General features: G+C 38.0%; 2 protein-coding genes across 2 annotated transcripts in view; both read left to right on the plus strand.

Moving 5' to 3' along the window:
* The window catches only part of MTARC2 (mitochondrial amidoxime reducing component 2), a 72,192-nt gene extending 68,720 nt beyond the window's left edge, over positions 1 to 3,472 (plus strand). The window contains exons 5-7 of the mRNA XM_007936944.1: positions 437 to 498; positions 595 to 666; positions 3,349 to 3,472. Of these exons, the coding sequence (XP_007935135.1) occupies positions 437 to 498; positions 595 to 666; positions 3,349 to 3,472 (258 nt within the window). The remainder of the gene's footprint in view (positions 1 to 436; positions 499 to 594; positions 667 to 3,348) is intronic.
* A 2,000-nt stretch (positions 3,473 to 5,472) lies between these two features.
* MTARC1 (mitochondrial amidoxime-reducing component 1) overlaps positions 5,473 to 10,826 on the plus strand; it is a 189,112-nt gene continuing 183,758 nt past the window's right edge. Inside the window, 1 exon segment of the mRNA XM_007936988.1 lies at positions 5,473 to 5,550. Within this exon segment, the coding sequence (XP_007935179.1) occupies positions 5,473 to 5,550 (78 nt within the window).

Raw genomic sequence — 10,826 nt, forward strand, 5'->3', positions numbered from 1 at the left:
ATGGCAGTTTGGTTTGGTTTTGGTTAATTTATTAGTTGATGTAGTGCAGCCACTCCTCGGAAAGAAGGTTGGGCAATCTACTTCCGTAGTTCTGTAGTGATACTGCCTCAGAAACCCAAAGAGGGGTTGGTATTAGTCAGGTCCAACTCTACAGCACATAACAACAACAACAACAAAAGTTAATAGTTAATTAATTAAGTTAGTTCATTTATGATCCTCATGACAGATGGTCCTGTATAGAAGATCTGTTCTTGCATGCTGACAGAATCAGGTTTCTGAGAGGTGGACCGTGGCTTCATTAACAGGCTACCTCTCTCTGAGTCCTGTGAGGTGATACTTCTTGGCATCTTCTTTTGCTACTTCCTTCTGCTAGTTCCATAATACTGCTATAAAGTCAAATGATTAATTCAAGAGGAAATGTTCTCTTTTCTCCTAGGACACCTGGGATGAACTCCTAATTGGCAACGTGGAAATGAAAAAGGTCATGTCCTGCCCCAGGTGAGGAATCTTTCCAGACACTACTTCTGGGAAGCAGTGTGCCCTTTGGTTCTTAGCAAAGAACCACTGGACTCAGCCTTGGTTGTTACCCAACAGGTGTGTTATGACCACTGTGGACCCCGACACTGGAATCATAGACTGGAAAGAGCCACTGGAAACCCTGAAGAGGTAAAACACCAAAGTGTTCAGTGTGTTTTCAGGAGTATTGTCACCCTAGAGCTACCTGTGGGTGAGTGCTGTGTCTGAGCCTGCACTTTAGGTGGATACGGCCATTTTGTCTGAGAACACCTTCCACTCTGCCTTCTGGTTGGTTTGTGTCTGCCGGCTAATGTAGGTGGGTCCTTGTTGCTTCCTGATTTCTCCTTGATGGACCTTCCATTACTTTTCACAAATTTCTATGTTTTGAAATTCTAGTAACTCCATACCAATGTTTAATAACCTTTACATGTGCATTTCCAAATTAAGACCTCAAATACTTTATTTTTATTACGACTCAGATTTCTTTATTAGAACTAATATCAAGTAATATAAGAATAATTAAATTATAAATATGACACAATCTATATTATATAATAATAATAATAATAATAATAATGGTTGTATAATGAACTATGCAATGAGTTATCAGAGGTGATTTATGCAGAAGCTTTTTTTATGCCAGGGTTTTTGTTTTATTTTGTTGTTTAAAGAATTTTGGCCAAGATTTTGGTTCTCAGTATAGATGATTTTTAAACATAAGTTACCATTTTTACGGGCTGTGTTCTATTGGTTCCCTTTCTTCCATTTTGTTGTTGATCTGTTGCCAACAGGTGTAGTTTAAGGAGAGCCCTTCAGAGTTATTTTTTGGACTCTATGTATTTATAATTCTATTTTGATTTTTGGTTTTTAGAATTCAGTGACATTAATAATTTTTTTAATTCAAACTTTTTTTTTTTATTTTTATTGTGATTTGGGTGAAAGTTCACAGAGCAATTTTTTTTTTCCATACAGCAGCTCACGTACACTTTGTCTCATGACATTGACTACAATTTCCTACAGTACAACAGCTCCCCTCTTACTTCCTCCCTATAGTTACCTCTTTCGTGTGTCCTTTCCTCCCATACATGCCTGCCCCTGGAGTTGTCTCCGTGTGTATACACAGCCCTTCTATTCTTCCATAACTGATCTCTCCAAGGAGTGTATCTACCTAATGTAAATGTTCACTCATATGCTTGTCTTTTGTTTGGCTGGAAGCCACAGTAGGGGTTCAATCCCAGACCTGAAGGGTAGCTAGGGGCCATAGTCTCAATGGTTCCATCAGGCTCTATCAGACCAGCAAACCTGATCCCTTTTTTTTTTTTTTTAATGATTTTGAGCTTTGTTCCACATTGTTCTCCCACTCTGTCCAGGGTCTCCTACATAGATCCCCCTCCAAGTGATTGACAGTGGTAGCTGGGCACCATCTAGTTCTTCTGGTCTCATAGTCGGAAAGGCTGGGAATCACATGGTGTACCAGTCGCCAGGACTAATTGTTTCCATGCATCTTTGGTTTTCTTCATTCTTCTTTGCTCTGGACAAGGAGAGACCATAGTTGCATCTAGATGGCTGCTTGCAAGCTTCTAAGATCCCAGTCACTACTCACCAAGATGTGGAGCAATGCTTTTGTGTAGTATGTTATGCCAATTCGCTTGATGTCCCTACAACTATGGTTCCAAGCCCACAGGTCCAAACTACTCTCTTCCTCTGGGTAGCTGGCTGTGGCCCAGAAATGACTACAACATTGTCCCTTCTCAGTTCTACTATATACTTGGAAATTCTGCAGAACATACCAATACACTTGTAGAAACATTGTCTGCCAACCCTCTACATGGTTGTGGGCACACTTCCCCCTGCATAGACATACCCAATAGTTCAGTCTGTCCACCCATCTATCCACCCATATAGCCATGTTTGCCTTCACTGACAACACAGTACTGTATGGGCAAAGGGGTTCATCTTTGTTTTCTATACCTCCCATGCTCCTCTCTATGTCTTCCTCCTCCTCAGTGCCACCGTGTTGATCACTCACATTGGTTCCTGGCCCTTCTCTTCACCCAAATCAATACTTGTCTCTACCTATCTAACAGTGTTCCCTCCTTTCCCCTCTGACCCTTGGTAACCAACAACAAAAAAATTTCCTTCTATATATAAACCTTTCCTTGACTTTTTACAATTATAGACTAATACAATATTTGTCCTTCTGTGATTGACTTATTTCACTCAGCATAGTGTCCTCCAAGTTCATCCAAGTTATGCAAAGTGGTGTTTTGCAGATTCTATGTTTTTGTTTAAGGTTTCAAACAGTCTTTTTTAAAAAATAAAAATAATTACTTCAGCAATAGTTCAGATCTACATGCCAGTTGTATCACATTCTGAATTTGTAACCCCAGCATTGAGCTTATACTTGGAGGGCATTGACATCATAAAGTTCCAATGCATTAAATAGACAATTTGCAATGTGCAGGGCATTTCTATTTTGAGATTCTATAAGTATTTAGTTCAATGAATTGTGAAATTGAAGGTATACATGCAGCTGAAGTATTTATTTTAAGTAACACATATAAGTCACATGTTAATTTTAAGTTATCATATGCATTTTTTTTTTTTTTTTTCCATATTGTCTTCAAATTGAATCCGGGGAAAAACTGTTTAGACTCTCAGGATCCTTCCAGAAAAACCAGGATTATTTGCAGTTTGACTTCTCTGTTAATGTTTTAGAAAAGCCTCACTACTTATCCATAAATAACCTGAGCATGGAAGATGTGAATCCTATAAAGAGAGCACTCACCGATTTCCTTTTTGTGCCTGATGGTAAATTTTTGCTTCTTTCAGTTACCGCCTATGTGATCCATCTGAGAAGCATATATACAAATCATCCCCACTATTTGGGATCTATTATTTGGTGGAAAAAATTGGAAGCATGAGAGTTGGTGACCCTGTGTACCGCATAGTGTAACGATGGATCCACTCAGGGGATGTGGAAAAAGGTCAGCTCTGCTTCTGGAAGACAGTGCCTTGAAAGCCACTAGCACATTTTCTTGGGTTGAGATGCTTTTCTGTTTCACTGCTTTAACTCTTGGGAGAATAAGCAGTTCATGTTTGGAGTTGGAGAATGCCATTTCTTTCTATTCTCCTTGGAAACCTGCATATCTCTACCCCAACTTTCTCTACCCATGTTCCCATTCATTTATAAAATGCTGGTGCCCAAATCCCAACAGGTAAACTGACTCCCAGTTCATTAAGGACTATCTTAGAAAAGAAACTTGGGAAACACATTACATCAAATGTGCTTTATCAAATTCAAATCTTTAAGTGAAATTTAAAGTTTTAAAAAATATATATCAGTACATCTAGGTAACTGAATCCTGAATGAGATAGATGTTTTCAAATGGATTGCATTGGACCAAACTAAACCCTGGCTCCTGGAGGCATAATGCCTAACTCTCAAATGAGAGGAATGGTGAAGTTGTCTGAAGACCTCAAACCGAAGTTTTAAAGTAATTCTTTACATGAAATTCATAACCAATTCTGGAAGTCACCTTGTCTCTGAAACTCTTGACAATCCATCTGGCCTAATCTTCTCACCTCTGGTTACCTGCCCTTCCAACCTTGACATCTACTATCTCTACCATCCTTAAGGACAATGTACGATGGTAATTGAGATTAGAGTAGCTCTAGTGCTACGTAGGGAGCTCTGGTGGTGTAGCACCTAAGGCATTTGACTGCTAACCAGAAGGCTGGCAGTTCAAACCCACTTGCCACTCCTCAGAAGGAAGCTTGGGCAGTCTACTTCTGTAGTGATACCACCTCAGAAACCCAAGGAGGGAGCGCTGTGAATTGGATCCGACTCAACAGCAGTGAGTTTGGTTTTTGGTTTTAGTGCTAGATAGATTTAGGTTCATAATCTTGACATCTTCATTTCTGAATTTTTTATTTAACCTCACTAAGTCTCCATATCCCTATCCATAACATGAGAATAATACTGTTGCTGTTGTTGTGTGCTGTTGAGTCAATTCTGACTCATAGCCACTCTATGTGACAGAGTAGAACTGCCTGATAGGGTTCTCTAGTCTGTAATCTTTCTGGGAGCAGATCACTAGGTCTTTGTCCGGTGGACCCATTGGGTATGTTCTAGTTGCTGACCTTTTGATTAGCAGCCAAGTCCTTAACATATGCACTACTAGAGCTCCTGAGAATAATAATAGCAACCAACTGATAAAAGTTATCTTGAAGGTTAATGCATATAAAATGTGTAACATCGCAACTAAAATATACAAAATGCTTAACTTTTAAAAAAAGTTGGCTCAGAGTTTTCGAGGACTCAACCAGGTTTTCAATGGCAGATGTTTTTTTGAGGTAGGTCACCAGGCCTTTCTTCAGAGGTGCATCTGGGAGGACTTTCAACATTAAAGAGCCTAAGGTGACATGTTATCTTCTGTAATCCTTCTAGAATCTCTGTGAGATAGATATGATAACATTCATAGTCAAGAAACAAAGGGTTAGGTAGGTTGACCAAGGGCCATGGTGTTGATAAGAGGTAGATCTAGGAGACCAAACAACTTGCTTCTTGGATAGTACAAATGGTTTGTGTCAATTATTAATGGAAAGTTGGCAGTTCAACCCACCAAATGATGCTGTGGAAGGAAGGCCTGGTAAAGAAAGGCCTGCTTCTGTGAAGACTCCAGCCAAGAAAATCCTACTGAGCAGTTCTGCTCTGACACACCATGAGTCAAAATCGACTTGACAGCATGGGTTTGTTTGATTTTGGTAAGGCATGTATTTGTGCCTGTAAATAAATAACAATAACTTGGGACCCAGACATGATGCTCCATGGGTTGAGATGAGAAAATTCTTTCTAGGTGAGGTGATGGAGAAAAGCTTGAAGACAGAACTGGAAAGTGCTTACTGAGGAAGGAAAGTTAGGAGAGTGCTCTACGAGTGCTCCAAGGGGTGAATATGATGAAGTTCCTTGAAGGACCTGAGAGGATGAGGCTGGGCAGGAATGTTGAAGCCAGATATTATAGGTTCTTGAAGGTTAACCTGTGGATATTTTTTAAACTCATATATATATATATATATACACACATATACACACACACACACACACATTTATATACACACACACATATGTATATATATATACATATATCTTGTCATTAAATCAATTCCACCTTGGAGTAGTACTGTCCATAGGGTTTCCAAGGCTATAAATCTTTACAGAAGCAGGCTGCCCCATCTTTCTCCTGTGGAGTGGCTGATGAGTTTGAACCACCAATAATTTTGGTTAACTTACTAATTCATTGCCGTTGAGTCACATCTGACTCATAGCAGTACCTCCTTGGGTTTCCAGGGCATTATCACTATAGAAGTAGATCACCCAATCTTCCTTCTGAGGAGTGGCTGGTGGGTTTGAACCACCAGCCTTCAGCTTAGCAGTCAAATGCCTTAGGCCCTACACCACCAGAGCTCCTATGCATACATATGTGTGTGTGTGTGTGTGTGTGTGTATGTTGGTGTATATATATATATGTTGGTGTATATATATGTATATATATATATGATAACGAGAGAGTCAAAAAAAAAAGGGAGAGGTTGTGTATATATGTGTGTGTATACATATATAAATTAAGTACTTTCATATCCTTCCAATATATTAAACATCATTTTTGATGGCCTCGTACCATTTATAATATTAATATATGATACTTCATAAAAATATATATTTTTTTCAGATGGGAAATTATGGTGTTTTTTTTTTTTTCTTTTTATTGTGATTTGGGTGAAAATTTACAGAGCAAATACACTTTCCATACAGCAGTTCACATACACTTTGTCTCATGACATTGACCACAATTTAGCACAATACAATAGCTCCCCTCCCACTTCCTCCCGATAGTTACCTCTTCCCTGTGTCCATCCCTCCATGCACTCCTGCCCCTGAGCTGTCTCCCTAAGCCTGAATAGCCCTTCTTTCTCTCTTGCTTGTTCTCTCCAAGGACTGTATCTACCTCAGGTAAATACTCAACTGATATGTCTGTCTATTGTTTGGCTGGAAGCCACAGGTGTGCCTTCAATTCCAGACCTGAAGGGCAGCTAGGGGCCATAGTCTTAGTGGTTCCACCAGGCTCCATTGGGCCAGCAAACCTGTTCCCCGCTTTTTTTTTTTCCCCATAAAAATATTTTTATAGTATTAACACTTAGATCATATCTAATTTTGTTTTAAATGATATTGTGGTGTATATCTTTGTGTGCAAAACATTTTAAAATTTAAGATTTTTCCGTAAGTCAGACTCCTAGAAGTGGAACTATTGACCTGTGGGTTATATGCATATTGTTGAGCATCTTGACCAATTGCCTTCAAAAGGACTATTCCAGTTTGCACTCCCAGTCGTGTAGGAAAGATCCCTTACTCTGGGCATTTGCTACGACTGAGTGATGTTTTTTTTCCACTGTGGTATTTCAGGTGGGGGCAGTGGTGGGCCAATGATAGGATTCTCACTTTCCACATGGAGACCCTGGTTGGCTTCCTGGCCGGTGCACCTCATGCATAACTACCACCTGTGTGTCAGTGGAGGCTTGCGTGTTATGATACTGAATAGTTTTCAACAGAGCTTCCAGACTAAGATAGACTAGGAATAAAGGTCTGGTGATCTACTCCTGCAAAATAAGCATGTAACCTACATGTGACAATGGTCAGATCCCATTATACATGGTGTTGCCATGAGTCAGGTGGAAACTGGAGGAGAGCTAACAACAACAGTTGGGGACAGGATAAAGTTTGTATCTTCTCCATTTTAATTTCAATAATGACTGTTTCATGGGTGTTTGAATTATTTAAGGACAAGTTAGACAGATAACCAAATAATCAAAGACTCTTATCATTTATTCAGGTTACAGCATCCATGAGACTTTGATCAAGATTATAGCAACAGCAATAACAAGGTCTCATCGAATCCTTAGCACCCAGCTGTTGACCATCCTTAAGTTGGAAATGATTCTCTATTTTTAATTTTTTGGTGTTATGTATGCTTTGAGTTCATGCAAGGAAAGTGAGATGATTTAGGAATATGAAAGTATATATATATATATTTGAAGTAATGAAGAAGTTTTAAATAAACAAAATAATGTATAAAATTATTTTGAATGGTAATACAGCTATTTTGTTATTACACTTCTCCAATCCCTGACTTTAATATTGATGGGTAAGGAAAGTTTAATGAATCAGCCAAAAGCTGCAAAATAATAATAAAAAAAATGTGGACATTTTATTATTGATTATTGCATGTTTTATAAGAAGTGGAAAACAACAGTTTATTGTTTTCCCTTGTGCTTTTACATGTCAACACACTCATAAATTGCTATTAATTAGCCTTTACATGGCTAGTGAGGCTTTCCTAGGAAGTGCAAATGGTTTGTGCTCAACAACTAACCAAAAGGTTGCTGATTCAAACCCACCCACAGGCACCTCAGAAGAAAGGCCTGGCAATCTATTTTCCATGAGATTATAGCCACTGGTAATTCTATGGAGCACAATTCTGCTTTGACACACATGGGGTTGGCATGAGTTGGAGTAAACTCGATGGCAATAGGTTTACATAGGTGTTGAGTCCTATTGGCCTTTTAGTGATATGGACTTTTTTCTCCCTACCTTTATGTAACAAGTGTTGTTCTTGATTTTTTTAATACTAGATTTCAACTTTTCTAAGCAACATAAAACTAAATTGTGTGTAACTATCAGGTACACCACCTAGAATTCCAAATATGTATGATAATGAAGAGAATGGAATTTAAAAGAGACTGGAATGTTGAGAGTTGGGGCTGGGAGGGAGCATGAACATAATTTTATGGGCGCAAATATATGTATATATTTGTAGCAAAGTGAAATTAACTACTTTGGTGTGAGTAACCAACAATGTTGCTGCTGTTGTATGCCATTGAGTTCATTCTGACTCATAGTGACCCTGTAGGACAGAGTAGAATTGTTACATGGAAGCAGATTGTCATATCTTTCTCCCATAGGGTGGCTGGGGGGTTCAAACCGATGAGCTTTTGGTTATCAGATGAGCTCTTAACCACTGTGCCAGAGGGCTCCTTAATCAGCAAACTCACTGAAATAATATGAATTAACCCACTTGTATTTTGTGGTTTCTTTATTATCAATAAATGTGAATCACAATTCTACTTTTTGTTTGTTTGTCTGTTTTAATGAGTCTGTTCCCAGAGTTCTTCTTATTTTATATTAGAACCTCAGTCACTGCTTATTTTTCTTTACATTTTGATTGCCTAAAAGAGAGTTTTCCTTCAGAGACACAATCTGGCCCCATAAACATTACCTTCTGTGGCCAAGGCTTGGGGAGGGAGGAATCATGGATTTGTGTTACATAGATTGTGGGTCTGGGATGTGATAGCCAGTAACTGTTGGGATACTTTCCAACAGCCAATAAGGGGCAGCAATTCATTTCTTCTCCATTTTCCCTTTGTCTCTCAAATATGATGATGATTTGGGAATTTCCAGATAAGCAGAAATTAAAGGATTCTGTTAAAACCAGACCAACTTACAAGAGATACAAAAAGGAGTCTTTTGGACAGAGAACCAATAATAGCAAACAACAACGAACCATTAATACACATGATGACATAACCCAGAAACCAAAACAGCTATGGAAGTATCTGAAGTAAAATAAGCTTACTAGATTGTAAACAGGGAACCAGAGACATCAATTGGCAAATGAGGACAACTACAAAACAAAAAGAGAGAAAAAACAGTGTAGTTGTGGAACTTCTAAATGGTGAGGAAGTCCAGAGAGTTGCAAGATAGAATGGACTATTTTAAACTTGAGGAGAAAATTATAATTCACAGGGTAACCTCAAAGAAAAATGATAAACATTCACATCACAATAAAAAAGAAGACAAGCCCGGATATATACCAAATACTAAAACAACAGCAATGAAGGAAATGATAACACAATTCATAAACAAAATGATCTCAGCACAGAAGATTATATGGAACAAAGAAACCAGGAACACCACACAAAAACACATAATAAAATGACAGCAACAAACTCATACTTGTTGGTAATTACAGTGAATGTCAATGGATTAAATGCACCACTTGAGAGAGAGAGTTGCAGACTGGATAAGAAAACATAACCCATCACTATGCTGTCTACAAGAGACATACCTTAGAGAGAAAGACAAAAAATAGACTAAAAATCAAAGGTTGGAAAAAGATATATCAAGCAAATGACACCCAGAAAACAGCAGGAGTGGCAATATTAATTTCTGATAAAATTGATTTTAAGACAAAAACCACCATAAGAGACAAGGAAGGACATTATATAATGATTAAAGGATTATTTGAACAAAAAGATATAACCATAATAAATATCTATGGACCCAATGAAAGAGGTCCAACATACTTAAATCAGACTTTAACAGAATTGAAAAGACAAATAGATGACTCCATAGTCATAGTAGGAGACTTTAATAGACCACTTTCAACCAAACACAGAACAACTGGAAAGAAATTCAGCAAAGACACAGAAGAACTAAATAATACAATCCACCAACTTGACCTTATAGACATCTACAGAGCACTTCACCCAACAGCAGCACAATATACATTCTTTTCTAGTGTACATGGAGCATTCTCCATGATAGAACATTTGTTAGGCCATAAAGCAAACCTTAATAAATTCAGAAACATTGAAATACTTCAAAGCATCTTCTCAGATCATAATGCTGTAAAATTAGAAATCAATAATAGGAAAATCAATGGAAAAAGAGCAAACACATGGAAAATGAACAATATCCTCCTTAAGAATGAGTAATAGAAGAAATAAAAAATGAAATTAAAAAATCCCTTGAGTCAAAAAAGAATGAGAACACAAAATACCAACATCTTTGGGACACAGCAAAAACAGTCATCAGAGGCCAATTTATAGCTATAAATGCACATATCAAAAAAGAAGAAAGAGCCCAAATCAACACTTTAAACCAACATCTCCAACAATTAGAAAATGAACAGCAAGAAAAGCCTGCATTCACCAGAAGAAAGGAAATAATAAATATTTGAGCAGAAATCAATGAAACAAAATAAACAATAGAAAAAATCAACAACACTCAAAAAAGACAAACTCACTGCCATTGAGTCAGATCCAACTCATCGCGGACCCTCCTTGGGTTTCTGAGGTGGTATCACTACGGAAGTAGATTGTCCCATCTTTCTTCTGAGGAGTGGCTGATGGGTTTGAACCTCTAGCCTTCTGGTTAGCAATCAGATGCCTCAGGGAATTAAAAAAAAAAAAAA

Source organism: Orycteropus afer, unplaced genomic scaffold (assembly GCF_000298275.1).
Source record: "Orycteropus afer afer isolate SDZICR_OR568_19922 unplaced genomic scaffold, OryAfe1.0 scaffold00039, whole genome shotgun sequence".
Taxonomy (NCBI): Eukaryota; Metazoa; Chordata; class Mammalia; order Tubulidentata; family Orycteropodidae; genus Orycteropus; species Orycteropus afer.